The sequence below is a fragment of the Eleutherodactylus coqui genome, chromosome 2, assembly GCF_035609145.1.
Source record: "Eleutherodactylus coqui strain aEleCoq1 chromosome 2, aEleCoq1.hap1, whole genome shotgun sequence".
NCBI lineage: Eukaryota > Metazoa > Chordata > Amphibia > Anura > Eleutherodactylidae > Eleutherodactylus > Eleutherodactylus coqui.
The window spans coordinates 293,638,561-293,658,643 of NC_089838.1; the positions used below are offsets into that span (position 1 = coordinate 293,638,561).

The window sequence follows — 20,083 nt, forward strand, 5'->3', positions numbered from 1 at the left end:
AAGGGAAAAATCATGCTCCTCAGGGGCGGGTACAATAGCTTAACTTGAACTCTTGGTCCTCAGTACAAAATGTTTAATAGTGCCCCCTCCCCCATTTACCATGTACAATTTATAATACTGGATCTTATGTATGAAAGGGGTCTTTGGGACCCATCGGGTAGAGATAAAAATAATATACTTACCTGACTGATGACCTTGTGAAAACCATTGGATCAGCCACAGTAAGCAGACTCCACCCACGAGTAACCCTGCCCCAACGGTGTAATTTGTCATTGTATAATCCTGAGGGAATGAAGTCCTGATTAGGTATGGAGATAGAAACATAAGAATGGTACTGACATTAAATGGCATAATGCTTGTATTTGGTCTGCTTAAATGGTGTTTTAAGGTGGTAATCATGTCTCAAGGCATCAGTTAGGGTACCAGCTACAACTGAGGGGTATGTACACTTTTATATTTCTCTTTATTTCTCAAATACATGCAAAAAACAAAAAATGAAGCAACTTCACAAATACTCTTGAAAAGTCTACAAGTTTGTGAATACAGTTCTCACGCAGACCTACAGCAAGGATAACATTTTCATTGTGTATAAGTATCACTAATGTCAGATACTTGAACTCCCCCTCTGGAACATGAAGAAATTTAATATAATAATTGGGACTTTCTTTGAAAACATCAGATTTAGATGGATTCTACTGTATTTCTACATGGAGCCAATCCAAATAGGAGGATTAGGATTTCTTTCTAACCACATGACAAAAAGAGTAGAATTAGAAAACACACTTCTTCATACTCACCAAGTCGATTTCAAGTAGGTTTCGCCCCTCCTGCATCATGTGAAAAATCATCCTGTATTGAGAGAAAATGTTCTACATTCTTATATTTCAGCCTAATGGAATTTTACACAGTGGAAACTATTTTTTGGAGTCACGATTGTTTACTACGGGGCAACCGGTCCAGGATGCGAAGCAGATCTGTCACCATAATATGCTGTTATAGTTTGCGTGTTTGAGGAAAACCCCACCATAACTCCTTTTTCACTTTTATAAACTGTCACTAAAGCATATACTTTAGAGAAAAGGTCCGAAATGACTGATTTTGGCTATTTTGTGACGATCATCAGCTGCAAAATTAACACACACGACAGTCAATGACAGAGGTCTGTATGCCAGAAATGTGATCGGTCGAGTTCCAAGATTTTGGCCGATCAATCAAATCTTTCAAACTATGCCAACTTTTGTGCGTTCTCCCGGGGGATCTCCTCCGCAACCCCCCGCTCACCCCCAAGGACCCCCCCCCCCTCCTGAGTCCTCAGGGACGAGCCAGCAGTTACTCGAAAAAGGCGATGCTCTCTCTCGCCTTACTGCGTTTGCTCGCTCATCTCTATTGTTAATTAAAATCAGCAAAACATTTTCCATTTTTCGAATGTTTTCGTTTCCGATTGTAGAATTTTTTATTCTGTTGTATATACATGACTATGGGGGCAGCCATCTTTCTTGAGCTATACTGAACAACTTTTAGAGAGATGCTTTACAGCAACTTCATGGGCCGTTCACATATTTGCTTGAGGGGACCCACTGACATGTATGGAGACTGTACTAGGCATGCCCTGTGACCAGTACAGAGGTCATTGTGCAGGGAGGGAGTAGATTTGGGAATGGTGGATTCTGTGTTATCTACATAAAGGTGAAACTAGACCAGATATCGCGATCGCCATCGTGCGAGGTCCCCATAGATGCATGCCGTTTTTGTGTGCAAACCACTTTGCATTAATTCAGAAAAGCAGCGATCCGGTTTTCAATGGGTAAACCTCGCATCACACTCGCATGCACCTCGCACACCCTGCGATGCTGTGCCAACCCTATTGAAAACAATGGGCGATGTGAGGCGTTCCAAGGGGATGCCCAAAATAGGACACAAAAAAATTCTTTAAAAATAGGATTTATATAATTGGTTATTTTCTGATGGCACATTCCCTTTAAAGTTCAGTCCATTACATATACTATGTGTAATTTTACCCATAACGATAATCATCTTTAATCTAGTCTAAGCCTTCTTTATACAGCAAATTCCTTTAATTCAGGATTACCAGGACACAGAAGGTGCCAAATGATCAAAAACTATCAAAGGGCACGTTCACACGATGAAGAGTCTGTCCAGATTGACTACATCATAAATAACCTATTGCTAATATAATAAGAGAACAGCATAAAGCTACTAAATGGAACGGCAAGCAGAACATTGCATGATTTTCCGCAGAGCAATGCGCCTTCACATAAAGCTGAGCGATGCTGCAGAGTATTCACTCTCATTACTTTTTGGCAAGACATGCCATTTTATACACCACTAGTAAAACAAAGTACATTCTAAGCGGCACAACGAAGTTAAACAGACTATTGCAGCCCACCTCCCTCCATGCCAAATAATAGCGGCCATTCAGACAATGATACTTTTCACCTGTCTTAACTTGCTCGACCTTCTTTTGACTTTCTTATCAAGTCTCAGCCACGATTAGTGACATCATGGGTAACGCTGGGCTGGGATTGGAGCCATAATTGGGTGGCATAACAAACCCCAGCCTGTTTACTCCACCCAGGATTCCTATATATGGACGGGCACGTGCCAGCTGACTTCATCAATGCTTGTAAATACGAAGAGCTGCAGAATCTCATTCATTAAAGGGACACTCAACCTAAAAAGTTGATTTAGCTCCGTCTGCGTGCTTACAATCTATTATTCTATGTAAACAGGCATTTGGAAGCAGCTAACCATAATGTTCTCCTATGGGGTTAATAAAAAGTAGTCTAAGGGGGGAAAAAATCCTGCCCCTCCATGATTTCTACTTTATCACATATCGCCATAGGATGTAAAAGTCCTATGGGATATGAACTTTAGGAGCCCTTTAAATAGCCATACTGGTATATATGGTATACTGCAATTGTAGTACACCACATAAGCGGCTCTATTAGGTAACAGTGGTACAGCAGTGTTTACTAGTCCAGTATATAGACATTATTGTGCCCTTTGCTCCACATACCAACCCCGGCTGACTGGGATCGAGTTATTTTTGGAACTTGTGCCAGTCCTCGCCCTCGTGTGATATTCGACCCTTGTGTTTGCAGTGAGTATATACTACTACCGTACTAAAGCTCAATAATTAAAAAATAAAAAAAAACTCTATAAATAAATTCTTGCCTCGTCCTCTTAAAGAGGCACACACCACTTGAATTTCCTTTATTTCGGCATCAATGGGATCCGGTCAGTGTCGCATGTCGGACAAAATACGGGTTAACATAAAAGAAATGACGCTTTTAACGTTAAGTAGAACCTAAACCGTTGAACAGGCAGATAGATATGCAATATGCATAGTAGCATAAAGTTGGGATGAAATTTTTTGAAACTGCAACTTTTTGTGACCTCAGCATCTGGACTGGCGTCAGCACTAGGCGATCCTGGGCAGGTGGCGGGGCACTCAGGTGTGGGATTTATCTGGTACTCAGTCTATGAAATCAATTGCATCCATGTCTTTAAGGGTCCCTTTAGATCTGCCGATTTCTCATTTGAACGAGCGAATCATGTCAGAGTTGAATGAGCCAACGATGTATCTGCCTGTCTAAATGATAAGCATTCCATGTAAAAGGGCCTTAAGACACGGATACAACTAACCAACAGGTGCACTGCAGGTAGCTGAGTGGTTTATGTTCCAGCGCCTTGCACCTCGGTCACGCGGGTGGGATAATGTCATTGCGCCACCTGCGTCGTTCTACAAGAGAGGGTTATAGATTACATAGAGAGCCCACTATGACTATTGCCTAAGGTCCCAAGAAGTCTGGAGATGGCCCTGACCACCATTATGTGGGAACCAGAAATTTAAGAATACTGTGTATGCAATGAAACGGTTGCCACTGTCACTTCAGATCAACTGATCAGTAGGGATGCTGAGGGCAAGCCCCCACCAATCAACTATTGATGACCTATGTAGAGGATAGGTCAAGCTTAGAACCAGAAATCCCATTTAAGGGTACTACAAATGCTGTGGCATACTACCGGAACAGCACCCATGTCTCATTATGGATAACAGATGCTAGATGCTCCCCAAACAGATGTTAGTGGGAGGTTTCCTCTACGTTGGGTAGAATTATTTCCATCATTTACATGGTGCAATTGCGGGTCTGAGCCCTCAGCGGAATCTGACCCTGTGCCCGGCCGGCATCCGCGCGTACCTGTATTTTCTTCTGTACTGTGGATGGTCCGCACCGCTTGCCATCTGCCATGCACAGTACAGATTTTTTTTTAACTCCTGCTTTTCCTCGCGGAATCTGCAATGTCCATTGCGGACAGGCCACCGGTCGGACGGCTTCCAGTGACTCCAAAGAAAGCCGTCCGTGCGGGAACTGCAGTAAAATGAAGCATGCTGTGATTTGTCATCCGCAAGCAGAAACCACAATTAGTTTCCGCTCGTGTGCATGAAGAATTATTTTACCAATAGAATGCTATGGAGGGATATTGCTGCGGAAATCAGAGGCGGATACCCACTCTGCAACAAAAACCGCCTGTGTGCATGAGGCCTCAGACAATCCTGAGGATCCATGTGGCTGTAGCAGAATATGCAACAAGATGACGCAAGAAAGCAAAATCGGTTGGATTTTTGGTTGGAAGAAGCAGATTGCATGCAACTTTTTATACCCTAGGCACCAGTACATTGGGTGCGCCCACAACTTCCTTGTGACAGAGTGAGAATTTTTATTTTTTTTAATGGCAAAAATCACAGTTTTAAAATATTTGCATAACAGCAAATTGCATACATTTTTTTTTTGATTGCACAACGAAAACGGCATGTTGCGTAACACATGCCCCCATGTAGCCCTAGCCTTAGGACGGCTACACACAACCGGGTTGGATTCCGTATGTGGGATCCCACAGCAGAATACGGCCCTGTGGCTGGCTGGCGATCCTGCGTACCCATCTTCTTCTGGTCTGTGTTGTGTATGGTCCGGATGGCTCACCATCAGATATGCGTAGCACAGATTTTTCAGTGCCATTGCTAGGCATTGACACAGGAACCGCAACCTGTCCACAATATTAATTGCAGACGGGCCGCGGAATGGATGGCTTCCATTGAGTGGACACTGCACTAAAATGGGGCGTGCTTTGATTTTATTTTTTTTGAAGGAAAAGAAAATAAAAAAATTTAAAAAAAAAGCACAATTGATTTCTGCTCGTGTGCAGAAAAAGCGCTTTTCCGTAGCTGGAAGCCAGAGGCGGACGCCCGCTCCGGATTCCACAATGCAAATATGCCCATGTGCAGCCGGCCTTTGTCATGTGCTTTTTAGTTCAAATTTTAACTTTTCTGTAATCTGAGCAAGTACGCAGCTGCTCTGTATAGCCACAAACAAGATGGCGATGGCATATGCTGGTCACTCACAATCACTTGCGGGAGGTAAATTCACCTGGCAAGTAGGGGACATGCTCATATATACAGCTACTGCCCCTTCCAAACCCATTCACCTCTATTTTAGCCTGGCCTTCTGGCTATGCATGTACAGGGTTAGTGAAATTAAACTCTCTCAACTCTGGAGAATGTTCTGCTGCTCCAAATGAGACGAAATTCAGACAATGGCCAATTCAGATGATGCAAAAACGAGAGTCACCAATAGGTGGCACCGCAGCAGAACAGGTCTACCATGACAAACCTGCATCAGTGTCAGATCTGAAAGACAGCAATCGTTGGTATGTTGTAATAATTAAAGCCAACTCGCTGCCTTTAGTGGTGAAAAACATGGCAAGTAAATCATCTGAAGTGCTTTGCGGCTCCAAATTAAATAAAATACGGACAACGAGCACCCTTCAGAGGCCTCGGAGTTGGGCAAAATTTAGTTTCACTAACCATGTATGAGTAATTCATTTAAATACTTGCCAGTCATGAAGCTGGACTGGCTAGCACGGTACCCTGCTTGTCCTTCTAGGGGGGAGGGGGTGGACATTATGCCCCTTAGATTGCCCTTACAACACAAGGGAGTCAAATCAAGATGGCCTCTCCAGCATGTCCCATACAGCAGTACTGGCTCTAGCCAGCAGGCGGCGCCATTGTAAAATTGCAGAAAACCTCTAGGAAACCCTAAATCCAAAATTGGATTGCAGAGGGTTAACCTTCACTCTTGTAAGGCTTATGCAGGTTACAACTCCCAAACCCGTTGCACTTTTCTGCCCAGTATGAACAGGATACCTTTCAACTAAACAATCCTGTGAGTTATACATCTATCCCACACCGGGACGAGTGATCTCTCTGATCTCACTAATGGAGATGATCCTTTCACATGTTACTTGCACTACTGCCTCCACTTCTGGCCCCAAGCAGGGATTTATGGGACACTGGCAGCCCAACAGCTACTCTTGTAACCATTAATTAGGCCATCCAAAATTCAATACGCTCATCTTTACAATAGGGTCTTTAATGGACGTGTCCTCTTGTTGAAACCTTTATTACGTATTAGGTCACCGGTGCTGAAAATACATGGATTGTAGTAATCTCGAAGAATCTGTACCAGAGTTTTCCGTACTATGAAAGTGCCTTTAGGACATAGACGTTAGATAATCCCAAGATACAAGAATCATACATTGTGCTGAAATATCCAGTGGCGCCTGCCGTATAAGAACATTTGTTTTTACTCCCCTTTCATTTTTTATTGCTTTTTTAGCCGAGAAAGATCATGTGCTCAACCCTTCCCGTAGGGGCGAATCAATCCCTGGAATAAAACCAGAAAAAAAAAAATTATCACTAACTCGTTAAAATTAGAAGTTCATGAGTGCTTACGAATAGAAGATGTCCTGTCACAGCACAGAAGACGGTATACATAGACCACACATTGGGGGAAGCAGCCGTTTCATAGTTTGTTTTTTTTATATGTGCGCACTATGGGCTACCTTTATTTGCCAAATGGGGCAAGTAATCTTTGCCAATATCTATATAACAGGTGTCACCTTTTATTGTGATTGTGCCAAGATAGGCCGAATGCACATGGCACGCACAGATTCCGGGTCACTTTTGAACAACTGTCAGCTTACTTGGAATGGAGGCGAGCGGGGGAACGCTCCGTTCTGGCAGTGCTGTGAGTGATGCCAACTAGTGATGAGCGAGCATACTCGCTAAGGGCAATTGCTCAAGCGAGCATTGCCCTTAGCAAGTACCTGCCTGCTCGAGAGAAAAGGTTCGGCTGCCGGCGGTGGGCAGATCTCTCTCCCTCTCTCTCCCCTCCCCCCCCCCCCCCTCCCCCACTGACTGCCGCAACTCACCGCTCCCCTGCACTGGCACCCGAACCTTCTGTCTCGAGCGGGCAGGTATTTGCTAAGGGCAATGCTCGCTCGAGCAATTGCCCTGAGCGAGTATGCTCGCTCATCTCTAATGCCAACGATATTGAGGAGCGATCATCACTGGGATGAGCTGCCACACATCGTATGCCCGACAGCTCGTCCTGTGTAAAAGGACCTTTAGTGGTCAGTGTGAGAACTACATATTTTTAATAGTTTGCTCACCCCATGTTCTCACCCAAAATTATTAAAATATATCTAACATAAAACCTTGATTTAGAGAATTCATTTTTTGATGGCACATTCCCTTTTAAAAAAAAAACAAAAAAAAAACAACACAAAAACAAAGACATTGTACTGAGACACCTTTTATTCCCATACAATAAAAGTGGTATTAAAAAAAAATAATAATAATAAACCTAAAAAAAAAAAATCATTAAAACAGTGTCACCTTAACAACTAATTGGCAACATAAGTGTCCAGTTGTGCGTTTGGCTTGGTCTCTTGATACGCCTTCTGACTTGTCCTACATCTCGCCCCCAATCTAACCCCCCCCCTCGCCCCCCTCTAGTAGTTCATACACATTTCTCTTGCCTGACTCTCGAATATACTCTTCAAAATTATAAAATAAATCTATTTCCTTTACGTAAAACAATCCATAGAACGTTACATAGTGTCTATAGATTTAGCTTAACCCTGATAGGAGGTCTGTCTTCGGACTAGATTCCACCTTTTGGCGCTACGGTATAAGGCTTTGACGGAGTCATTTAAAAAGCTCTTCAGGAACAAAACGGAAATCGCTTTAAAAAGAAAGTCCTTAAAACCGAATTAAAATCCTTGAGGCCAATACGGAGGAATCGTTTTTTTGAGATGAGAAAGGTGAATCTTCAGTTAATAACCACTTGGTCGTCATCACTTTGAGACCTGCAAGAAAAATGTTAAGATTTATGGAGGGGGTGTGATGAAAGATACAAGGAAGGGACTATAAATTACGACTCCAGTAGGGGTTGCATGGGCGACTTGTTGCCACATTACTGCTCATAAACCTAACGAAGAGAATTCTATTGTTCAGGTTCACCTATAGTAGCGACTCCTCTAGCAGGTACACCTCTTAATATGTCCCGTCTTCTGTTTGGACTACACCAAGATAAGGATAGGAATCTATCTTGAAAAGCTTAAAGAGCTTGTCTGGAGAGGGCAAACACTTACCTGTTTCAGCAGGTCATGTGGTATGGCCCTTAACTGCCCATGACTTAATCACAGTGGGCTGGCTGTTCAGCTCATTTCACTAATTCATCCCCCTTTTGTCTCTGCATCGGCCTTGACTGAGAAAGGGGCTGGCTTAGTTATGGACCAACAACGAACAGCCAGCCCCCTTGCCATGATGTGACAGGCAACAGAAGGGCAATACCACGTGAAAGTTAAGGCTCTGACACGGCTGAACTGAGCATTTCCCCCGTCCTGGACAAGCCCTTTAAAGCAATTGTAATTCAGACATATATCAAGATTGTGTCAGGGAAGGTCTATCAGCTGGGACACCCATTGTTCTTCCAAGTCTCATACCATCTTTACCTTTTAGTTTGGGGATTCCCATTGTATCACAAGGTAGCATGGTGAAAATTAGACTAGAGAGCTTCTAGACCCCAAAAACTAAGGGAGTATTCCAACAGCATTTTTCACTACACTGTGGGATTCCGCGTAGGGGTTTCACCACAGGTACCAAAGGAGTTTTCCTGCCATCTAAAAATTGCTCTACAGCCACCATGTACCTTCCTGGTTGCTGTTGACCAGGTCATAGACTGCTGTAGTCAATCGCTGACCACAGTAATGACCTCCTATAGCCAGTGATTGGCTGCAGCAGTCCTATGTCCTGGTCAGCAGTAACCAGGAAGTACAGAGTGGTTGTGGAGGAATTTGAGGTAGTGAGAAAACCCTTTTAAGCTTGAGCCTGAGGGCGCAATGCATGATACAGATTAAAAAAAAACAAACCCTATGTCGTATCATGTGCTCAGGCCCTGCACTAAGCATCCGATAGGGTGTCGGTTTTACCCAGTGTTCTTTTATTACAGAATGTACAATACACAAAAACAATAAATCACCCCCTTCCACCAGTATTTGCCTGTTCTACTCCAGTCCCATTTACTTTTGCAACTGCACTTAAAAAAAAAAAAAAAAAGTATGAACTTGGAGGATTATCACCAGTTTATCGAAGCTGCATCTAAAGCTAAGGGAGCGACATACAGTTAAAACTAAAATTGCTATAATAAAAAATATAGATATACCGTATTTTTCGCTTTATAAGACGCATCGGATGATAAGACGCACCCGTTTAAGAGGGGGAAATAGGGAAAAAATATTTTGAACTCATCCAGGGACAGTGCAGAAGATAGTTCCGGGCGACGGAGCAGAGAGGTCTGAAACTGCGGAGCTCCGTGTTACAGCAGCGCTTGTTCGGCAGGAGGAAAGGAAAAAGCCGATTGGTGGAGGCAGGGGAAGCAGCAGCAGTTCTTGCCGGCACTCACCACCACTCAGCGGCATGTATGGGTGACAGTGGGAAGAGAAAACTGGCAAGTGATTACACATTTGTTCGCGCGATCCCGAGTTTGTGCGACCGCACGTTTAAACTCAATTGCGCTTTTAAACTCGCGATCGCGCAGACAAATTCCGGCACGTTCGCTTTACAAGATGCAGCAACTTTTTAACCCCACTTTCAAAGAAAGAAAAGTGAGCCTTATAAAGCAAAAAAAATGCGGTATTTTGCATCACTATGTACGAGATAATTTATCTTTATTCTTCATTGAACAAACTAACTTTAAACGAATTTAAACCAAACAAGAAAAAAAATGGCTTTCCTTTTTCGGATTACAAAAAAAGTTTAGGAATCGAGGTCCAAAAAACAACTTTGAGACAAGGTTCAAATATACAATACTCACACATTAGCACAGCAGCAAAACATAGAACAAGTGGCGGAGCCGGCAGAACGGAACTTCCCTGAGCTGGGGCTGTCCTTACACTCCGCTATGTACTGATGGAGTGCAGATACATTTTCTTCTCCAGTGTTCTGAAACTGAGGAACACAGAAGACATCAGTGCCAAGTTACATGGGGCAAGACTGGGAAGGGGTCTACGATTACCCTAAATCAGTGTTCTCCAACTCCAGTCCTCAGGGACCGCCAAGAGGTCAGGTTTTCTTCAGTGTTGCACAAGTGATGTAATTGTCGGTGCATCAGACATTGCCACAGGTGTTCTTACCATAGGATAGCCTGAAAACATGACCTGTTGGTGGTCCCCGAGGACTGGAGTTGGGGACCCCTGCCCTAAATGGTTACCTTGATGGTTTCGTAGGCTCCTGTGATCAAGGCAATGAAAAGACTGAGGACCATGTAAATAAAGAGACTGATGAAGGTATATAGGTAGAGCTGACTGAACATCCACACGAGGTAACTGCTGTTCTGCATCTCCGCGAAGGTGACAAACATGTCATCACCATTTATAAGGGAGAAGAGGCATTCCGACACCATCGAGAGCGAACGAAACTAGGAGAAAACCATACATGTTACTACAAATATGATGGGATTCTAGGAAGACAGAATCAAGTATATTGGGATTACAATGGAGAATTTCCTCACCTTGACATGATAGGGTCCCAGCACTATCCAGCCACAGAAGCAATACCCCAGATAAATTACTGCCGCACAACAACAGAAACGGATGACATCGGGAAGAGCCACTCGGAGTGTCACAATGAGAATCTACAAGAGGAAGCCAAGATATGTGATGCTAAGCAGCAAGACATGGTGTAAAAATTGGCAAGAGCAGAATATGTTGGCATTTTTAAGGTTGATCTTTCATCAAAACCAATGGTGGCTTAAGATAATACTCCAAAGGTTAGGGCCTGTTCACATGAGCGCATCCTTTCTCAATTAGGCTATTCACACGGGTGTTTTTCCATGTGTGAGATTTGGGGAGTAAATTACAGCATGTCCTATTCTGGTTTGTATGACATGCAATTAGAGATGAGCGAGCATACTCGCTAAGGACAATTACTCGAGCGAGTATTGTCCTTAGCGAGTACCTGCCCACTCAAAAGCAAAGATTCGGGTGCCGGCGCGGGTGAGGGGTGAGTTGCGGGAGTGAGAAGGGGGGAGCGAGGGAGAGATCGATCTCCACTCCGTTCCCCCGTGCTCTCCCCCGCCGCTCCCCGCTCCCCACAGGCACCCAAATCTTTTCTCTCAAGCGGGCAGGTACTCGCTAAGGACAATGCTCGCTCAAGTAATTGTCCTTAGCGAGTATGCTCACTCATCTCTACATGCAATGTTTCGCTGTCCATTGCAAGTTGCACCTGAGAATCACGGGTGTAACTCACCTAGACCCATGTGGATGGGCCCTTAGTGATGGTAAGTGAGAAATATCTCAGTATTAACCTGCTTGTGTCTTATTGAATACTCCGAGGTTCCCATTATCTCTGCATTTACCATCCGTATACCCAGGACAAGTCAAAGGTCACTGCCAAAATAGATCAAGTCCCCAAAAAGTGCAGTATCCATTTAGAAATACTCACATTATATTTCTGAAAGAAGCTCAAATATCGGATAACGCCAACCCAAACCAGTAAGGTCGAGGTTCCCAGTAGAATGCTGCATACATCGTAACTGGCAAACGTCTAGAATGTGGGATGATGGAGAAGAGAAATGTTGTGAGCTACTAAATGTATCAAGACTTAAAAGGTTTTCAAATACTTAATATAAAAATTATATGCTTATGGAATTTTGTGAAAAATAAAGGCATACTTACCTCCTTAAAGGGCCACTCAAGCACAAACCCCTTTTTTCCATCCCTGGTTCCCCATAACCTGATTGCCAGGACTCCTCTGTGTATGGTAGCCATTAACATGTAGTACAGCCTCCTGCCTTGATGCTCATCATGTATCAGCTCAATGCTGAGATTTCTGCCGTCTTTCAATATTCTGTGCTATCAATTCTATGATACGTCAGCATAGCTTTACATGAGCAGCTAGAGACTGTACCATCTCTGCTGCAGGGAAAACACCACCACTACAGTTTGTATTTACCTGAATAAGCTATACGCCATCGGTATATAATCAGGAGGCTGAACCATTATCTCCTTAAGAATACATAAACCTAAGTAAACATGAGCTGGCCAGAAATGAGATCACATGATCACAAGCAGAAGGAGGCCAGGAGTTTAAGATAGAAAGGAATAGCTTGCCAAAAGGAATACTAGCCAATCTATATATACTGGGGATAATTACATAATGAATGAAAAAAACCACCAGAGGAGACCCCAAATTGCTCCAATCCAGCGCAGGAGTCCCAGTCACCACCATTCTGAATGTAGAAGAAGCTGGCAGCAGTCATCTGTCATTCATTGTGCATATGACCATTTAGAGGCTTTAGCCGTAATACCACTATGAAAGGCATGCGACCACTGAAGTCTGTAATTGTCCAAGTGGTCCATGCATAATGAACAGTATGTCACCACCACCAGCTTCTTCTGAGTTCAGAGCAGTAGACAGTGGCTGGGGCTCCTGTGCTTCGCTGGGAGCCATTTAAAGGGGAGTCTGAATGTTGTGAAACAAACCATTTTTTTTTAAACCCCTTTAAGATTTGTAAACTAGGAAGTCATTTTTTGCCCTAGAAGTTCAATGACACTCAAGGGTCAGCACATAGGGGGCAATTCTCTTTAAAGGGTGGGACACAGACCTACAAGGTGAGACTAGAGTTTTCTTACTTCTGTGGAGAGCAACCTTCTAGCAACCCAAGATTTCCTTCAAAGGATCACTAATCCTCAAGTGGAAGGTTTACAGACGTGCAGCCAAAGAAGATGACCTGATCACATATAGAAGTCTCAGACATGCAATATAAAAGTCATCTTGGGAGCATGTAATTGAACTCTCGTCCACATTGTCCAGACACAACTGTAGTATTTGGGGCACATGAAGACTTCCAGTAGTGTATATAAGTGGCTGTCTATGCCGGCAGTGAAGGAGGAATTTTCTATGTGCAATGGAGGATTTTTATGATCTGAGAGGATTTAGGTGCGCACATATGTATATAGCAGCAATAATGCTGTATGCAACATACCTTGGATTCAATCCCAATCTTCATGATCGTCCCTGACACAGTGAGGATGTCGCTAATGATAAGCAACAGGTACCAGCCATTCACAAACTCCATTCGGTCAGACAAGGATACAGGCAAACAGTGACGAGTTTCTACAAACCTAGCAAATTCCTATAGAGACAGAAGGAGATGCCATGTTAGCAGACAACCAGGTACAGCCAAGCTACAATACACAGTGGAACAAAAAAACCTACACTCTGCAGTTTCAGGCCTCGTAAGATGGACCTCGCACACAGGATGAATGAGAGGACGCAGGAAATTATTACAAAGACGTCAAATGCCAAACGAGAGTAGTTGTCACCTGTTGGGAGATATGGTACAATGAAATATCAACACTAGTAGTGGGTGAAGTGTGGGGGTAGATGGCAAACTGTTCGGTCGAATTAAGTGAGTGCGGGCCTAAAGATTTCTGCCCGTACTAGGAGCTCAGAATAAGAAATAATGCTCACATTAAGGTGTTAACATATACCAAAAATAGTCAACCGAGTTGGCCTTAGATCAGTTGACCTTAAAGACCAATACTAGAGGTTTGTACTGGTAGTCACCTCTTCCGTATACACTCGGATCCTTGCACTCCTTAATAGTTGCGCTGTTGTCCAGTTGTATTTTTACTCTTCCACTGTGCGCTTGGTTATCAAATGTGATCTGGATCAAAGACAAAGATAGTCACATAAGAATGTGTAAGGTCATCAAGTTACAAATGGTCGCAGGTTACAAGATTTTCAACATAACAGCGGGCCATTTTAAAGTCACGTGGACATCTGCATGGGACGGTCTGTCAGGAGTCTCGGTGGTAGAATCCCTCGATATCTGGTCAAGATGGCAGAAACCACAATGGAGTCCAAAAGGCCACATAACTAGATGGGATCCATAGTGGTGACCGATCCGGCACTGCATCATTGTGAGATAGACGTGAACAATGCTTCAAACCACATTCACCATACAATGCCATAGATCTGTCAGACATGTGAATGACTGAAAGAGTCAACCAATCAGTAATGATATTTCAAAGTTAAAACCCCTGTACTACTGAAGCACTTGCACTGATTGGCTATCTGGTAGTACCACTATATTACAGTATGGTACTACTTGTGTACTGCTCCCTACTTGTTCCAGGATAAGCTGCTCCTTTGGACACCAGTTGAGAGCGAGTCCATGTTGCTTTTCTGGCACACTGTGGGTCAGATTTACGAACATTAGATGGTTAAACTAGACAGTCTTTCAATGCTCCAGATTAATCACAATGGCTCTGCTGGATGATAATCTGGTGAGTCTTTAGACTGTAGTCTAACTTTATACCACCTATTAGTGGCTTAGTTTACACCAAACGTTTTGCCAAAATTTGGCAAAAGTTTTGTTACATGATGTTAAATCTACGCTATGCCCCCTTTTCCATGAATGAAAACCCCTTTGTCAGATAAGTCATAGAAAGCATCCGAAAAGGTCTAAAACCAAATAAATGTGGCACAAAGCACATTTGATAGGTTTCTGGCACATTCTAAGCCAGAAAAATAGTCAATGTTTTTATAGTAAATCTGCCCCCACTTGTACTGTTTAGGAACCTCAAGAAGCTTCGGTCCTCCCCTTAGAAGGTAATTTACAGCTGTCAACAGCCCTTTCTGATTCTTACATGCAAGTACTTGTTATGTCTGTCTTAGTTATCAGTTTATATAGGCTTTAAATCACCATTGTGTTTTATTTGGGGGTCTTGGAATCAATTACTAGACTTCCATATAGTTATGGTGTCAATTATTAACGGTCAACCTGGAACAAAATTTGATTCTGCAACTGAGGGAGCACTCGTTTAGTGAAACTGATGGCATCCGAGCTCCTTCAAGAGGAGAGCTATTCTACCCTCCGACACCCTGCGGCATACGGGACCTATAGAAGCTCCTCCCTGGACTACTCACAGTGATGGTGAACGTGTAACAGTCTGGAATCTCATTATTGATGATGGTCTGGATGTTAATTGCTTTTAACTGAAATTGCACAGTGATGTTGATCAACCTAAGGGGAGAAAAGCAAAATGACAGATTATACATATTACAGATATACATATTAATGTATACATATGCATATTATTAATTAATATACATATTATAGTTGCAATCAAAATTATTAAACCCCCCATCACAAGTCTGGTTTATTTGTCAAATTTATAAGCTTTCAGCAGTTTTCAAAAAAGCAAGAATAGTTTAACCCCTTAACGACCAGCCCATAGTGTTTTTACGTCCTCCCGAAGTGGGCTTTATTCTCCGAGGACGTAAAAACATGTGTCCTGCAGAGAATAAAGCCCCTTGGGCTCTGGACGTGACAGCTCCATGCTGTCGGTGTCCGCAGGTGGCCGACAGCATGGAGCTGTCATCCCGGGCTGTGGGGACCCCCCCCCCCCAGCACTGCGATCGGCGCTATCCAATGGATAGCGCCGATCGCAAAAAAGTAAATAAAACTGCAAAAAAAGTGACATTCAGCTGCCCTGATGGATCGGATCCATCGGAGCAGCTGAAATTACACAGAGGTCCACCGCACGACGTAGCCGTCCTTCTGCGCATGCGCGCCAGGCTGCATTATGTCAGCCGCATACACAGAAGGCCCGGCGGCGCGGGAGACTTAAAATCTCCTGGCTCCTGTAGGTAGCCGGGAGGCAGGAGATGTCAGCGGGGACCGCGGTGAGCGGTCCCCGGTACCGCGATCGTCGTTATCCAATGGATAACGGCAATTGCGGAAAAGTGAAAAAAAAAGTGTAAGAAAAAAAAAGTTTCACCTCGCCTCATGGATCGGATCCATTAGGGGAGGTGAAAATACTCACCTCAGGTCCGCCGATGTCCTCCGGCCGGTGTCGGGACCCCCCGCTGGCTTCTGCGATGTGCCGATGTGGCGCGAATGCGCAGAAGTCGGCGAGCCCGGCAAATTCAAAATCTCCCTGCACCTGGCTGTCACAGTTAGTCGAGTGCAGGGAGATATGACTGGGGACCGCTGTATGTGGTTTCCAGTCATATGAACACCGTTATCCATCAGATAACGGTGATCATATAAAGTTAAAAAGTAAAAAAAAAAAAAAAAAAAAAAAAGTTAAAGTTTCATCTCCCCTTACGGAGATGAAATTACCTACCCAAGGTCCCGGATTTGTTCCCTGATGGGATGTTGATCCGCGGACCTTACCCCAGCTTCGGCGCATGCGCCCGTCAGCATGATGGCGGACGCATGCGCAAAAGTGAAATATTGCCCAAGAAATGTAAAATCTCCCTGCTGCTGGCTACCAAAGGTAGCCAAGAGCCTGGAGATGTCACGGGAGCCGCGGTATGCGGTTACTGGTCACGTGATCGACGTTATCCAATGCATAATGGCGATCACGTAAAAGTTCTTAAAAAAGTGGCAGTTTCATTTCCCCTCACTGATGCGATCGGTGGGGGGAGATGAAACATCTTCTCGGAGGCTTCCGCATTTGGATCCAGATGCAATTATCCTCCATGGACCCTTCTGGCTGCTGCGCATGCGCCCGCTGGCAAAATGCCGGACACATTCGCAGGAGCCGGGGAGCCCAGGAAATTTTAAATCTCCTTGCTCCCAGCGACCGACGGTCGCTGAGTGCTTGGAGCAGTGACCGGCGGCCTCGCTGAGCGGTCCCCGGTCACGTGATAAAGTAGCGATCTAACATTAGGCCGGTCACACATGACCGGAGAGGAATTATGGGTTCTGCATGCGCTTGATCAGCGGTAATCCACGGATCAATCGCATGCATTGGATTACACAATTCCCCCCAATTAGCGGGTTGGAATTACGGAATCCACTCGCAGAAACAGAACACAGCATGCTATATTTTACCGTGGATATCCGCGACCTAGAGCCCATTGTGCTCTATGACGGCGGATATACTCGCAGCCCATGTGCAAATACATTGTGTACGGGCTGCGGGTACCCGGGTCATCGCTAAGCGACGGCGTGGGAAATGCAAACAAAAAAAAAAAAAAAAAAGGTACTGCGCATGACCGCCTGTGTGAGTAGGCAGTTATGCGCAGTACATTACGCGGCCGTACGCAGGGTCACAGCCAGGCTCACAGATGGGATCCACTGCGGGCCTCCGCAAGCGGATTCCACCTTCGTCCGTGTGAGCCCGGCGTTATTCAGACCGCTACCTGTAATCCGTAATTTACAAGAAGCCTCGGGAACGCTCGTCTTCATGCAGTTCCAGGAGCAGTTTGTTGAGCGCCTTCTCTGTGAGACCGCCGCACCGGAGCAAGATTACAAAGCCTCACAGAGTGCCACTCTTTACACCCCATCCCCACCGCTGAGATCACGAAATACCCCCCAAAATACATGAGAGGAGGGGGGATACCCGGTTTTCTTGCCCCATGTGCCCAACCCAACCATCCTCCGTAATTACCCCTGTCTTCGGACATAAAACGCAGTTTATATTATTACCTTTATCTAATATTTAGGAAATGCCAAAAAAATGAGGATGGCAGGGGGGGGGGGGGGGATGTATTTTTACGAAGTCAAATTTTTTTCCGTATAAGTGGGCAATGGGGCCGTGAATTTATTCAGTTCTGCCCTGAAATCCAGCGGGCATTCCCTCCATTATGGGCCTAGCCATGTGTCCTGTAAGTAGTTTAGGGCCACAATGGGTATGTTTCTGAACACGGGACAAACGGGGGTATCCATTTTGGGGTGAACGTCTTCATTCCTATGTACACTGTACAAAAAAAACCTGTTTTTAAATTGACAAAATTGCCAAAAAAATGAAAATCGTAATTTTTTCCTTCTGCTTTGCTTAGATTCATTCAAATACTGTGGGGTCAAAATACGCAGTACACCCCTAGATGAATTTGTTAAGGGGTCTAGTTTTCAAAATAGGGTCATTTGTGGGGGTTCTTTATCGTTTTGGCCGCTCAATGGCTCTATAAGTGGGCAATGGGGCCTGGAATTTATTCCGTTGTACCCTGAAATCCAACGGGTGCTCCTTCCATTATAGGCCTAGCTATGTTTCCTTTAAGTAGATTAGGGCCACAATGGGTATGGTTCTGAACACGGGACAAACGGGGGTATCCATTTTGGGGTGAACGTCTTCATTCCTATGTACACTGTACAAAAAAAAAAACCTGTTTTTAAATTGACACAATTGCCAAAAAAATGAAAATCATAATTTTTTCCTTCTGCTTGGCTTAGATTTATTCAAAAACTGTGAAGTCAAAAAAGTCATCGTACCCCTAGATAAATTCGTTAAGGGGTCTACTTTTTAAAATGGGGTCACTTGTGGGCGTTCTCCGTCGTTTTGCTCACTCAATGGCTCTACAAGTGTGCAATAGGGCCTAAATCTCCTTCAAGCAAAATTTCTGTTCCGAAAGCCATCGGTTGCTCCTTTCATTTTGGGCCCCATTGTGCATCCAGATGTAAGATTAGGGCCACAATGGCTATGTTTCTGAGCACGGGACAAACAGGGGTATCCATTCTGGGGTGCAAATCCTAATTTTCATGTGTACTATAGAAAAAAGTCCTGTCTTTAAAATGACATGTTTGCAAAAATATGAAATTTTAGTTTTTCTCTTCTAAATTGCATTGACTCCTAAAAAAAAAAAAAAAAAGAAAACTGTGGGGTTAAAATACTCATGACACCCCTCAGTGAATACATCAGGGTGTAGTTTTTAAAATGGGGTCACTTGTGGGGGTATCTATCATTTTGACTCCTATGAGCCTTTGGAATCTTGGCTTGATGTAGGAAAACAAAGTGTTCCTCAAAATGCTGAAAAGCAATGTTAAATTTCTCCTAAATGGTTAAAAAAAAAAAGAAAATTTTTCCAATGTGCGCCAAAAATGAAGTAAACGGATGGAAATATATATCTTAACAAAAATTTCTATATTATGTTTGCACATATTTGAGATATTGCAGTTGTAAATGTGAAAAAAAGACGATTTTTTTCAAAACTTTCCCAATTTTGGCGCTTTTAATACATACACAAATTCTAATCGGGTTTTTTTTTCCGCCTAGATGAAGTACAACATGTGGCGAAAAAACAATGTCAGAATCGCTTGGATATGCAAAACCTTTCTGGTGTTTTTCCATGCTAAAGTGACACGTGTCAGATTTGCAAACTTTGGCCTGGTCATTAAGGCGCAAACAGGCTTGGTCACTAAGGGGTTAAAGAGCTCAACACAACTAAGGCCGGTTTCAAATCTGCATTGAAACCCCTGGCCGGAGGTTCTGCCACAGATGCGACTGAAAATGGTAGAAGAAAAAGTGCTGCATGCAGTGCTGCTTTTTCCATCCAGAAACTGAGCAGCTGTAGGAAAGTGGACGGACCCCATAATATGGTAGTCAATGGGGTCCGTCTGGTGGTGAAACCACTTGGCTGCTGGGATTTCCTTTTCCTGTTCCCCGAACAGAGCAGGCATGCAGAATCCCCAGCACAGATGTAAAAGCACTCTAACAAGTGGTTTCTCCAAATTCTACACAACATGCCACTTTTAATGACTACTGCAGTCTCAAAATTGTTCAAGCCCTTCATGACAAGCGTCTTTGGAACTTAGCAGAGTACCCATTTGCTGTTAATGACCTACTGCAAACGTAGCAATAGCCAGACACCAGTCATCTCTGATGGAGAATACAAGCATTTACTAAAGGAGGAAAATCATGG

At 43.9% G+C, this 20,083-nt stretch overlaps 2 protein-coding genes across 3 annotated transcripts in view; both read right to left on the minus strand.

Moving 5' to 3' along the window:
- Positions 1-2,526, minus strand: part of LOC136612709 (patatin-like phospholipase domain-containing protein 6) — a 28,961-nt gene extending 26,435 nt beyond the window's left edge. For both annotated transcript variants that reach the window (XM_066593248.1, XM_066593247.1), the window contains exons 1-3: positions 2,458-2,526; positions 798-849; positions 183-282 (exon numbers count right to left, since the gene is read on the minus strand). In XM_066593248.1, the coding sequence (XP_066449345.1) occupies positions 183-282; positions 798-848 (151 nt within the window). In that variant the 5' untranslated portion in view covers position 849; positions 2,458-2,526. The remainder of the gene's footprint in view (positions 1-182; positions 283-797; positions 850-2,457) is intronic.
- A 5,134-nt stretch (positions 2,527-7,660) lies between these two features.
- The window catches only part of MCOLN1 (mucolipin TRP cation channel 1), a 31,691-nt gene continuing 19,268 nt past the window's right edge, over positions 7,661-20,083 (minus strand). Inside the window, exons 6-14 of the mRNA XM_066593249.1 lie at positions 15,362-15,458; positions 13,997-14,096; positions 13,646-13,752; positions 13,413-13,562; positions 11,870-11,971; positions 10,938-11,060; positions 10,638-10,844; positions 10,242-10,375; positions 7,661-8,232 (exon numbers count right to left, since the gene is read on the minus strand). Of these exons, the coding sequence (XP_066449346.1) occupies positions 8,196-8,232; positions 10,242-10,375; positions 10,638-10,844; positions 10,938-11,060; positions 11,870-11,971; positions 13,413-13,562; positions 13,646-13,752; positions 13,997-14,096; positions 15,362-15,458 (1,057 nt within the window). The 3' untranslated portion in view covers positions 7,661-8,195. The remainder of the gene's footprint in view (positions 8,233-10,241; positions 10,376-10,637; positions 10,845-10,937; positions 11,061-11,869; positions 11,972-13,412; positions 13,563-13,645; positions 13,753-13,996; positions 14,097-15,361; positions 15,459-20,083) is intronic.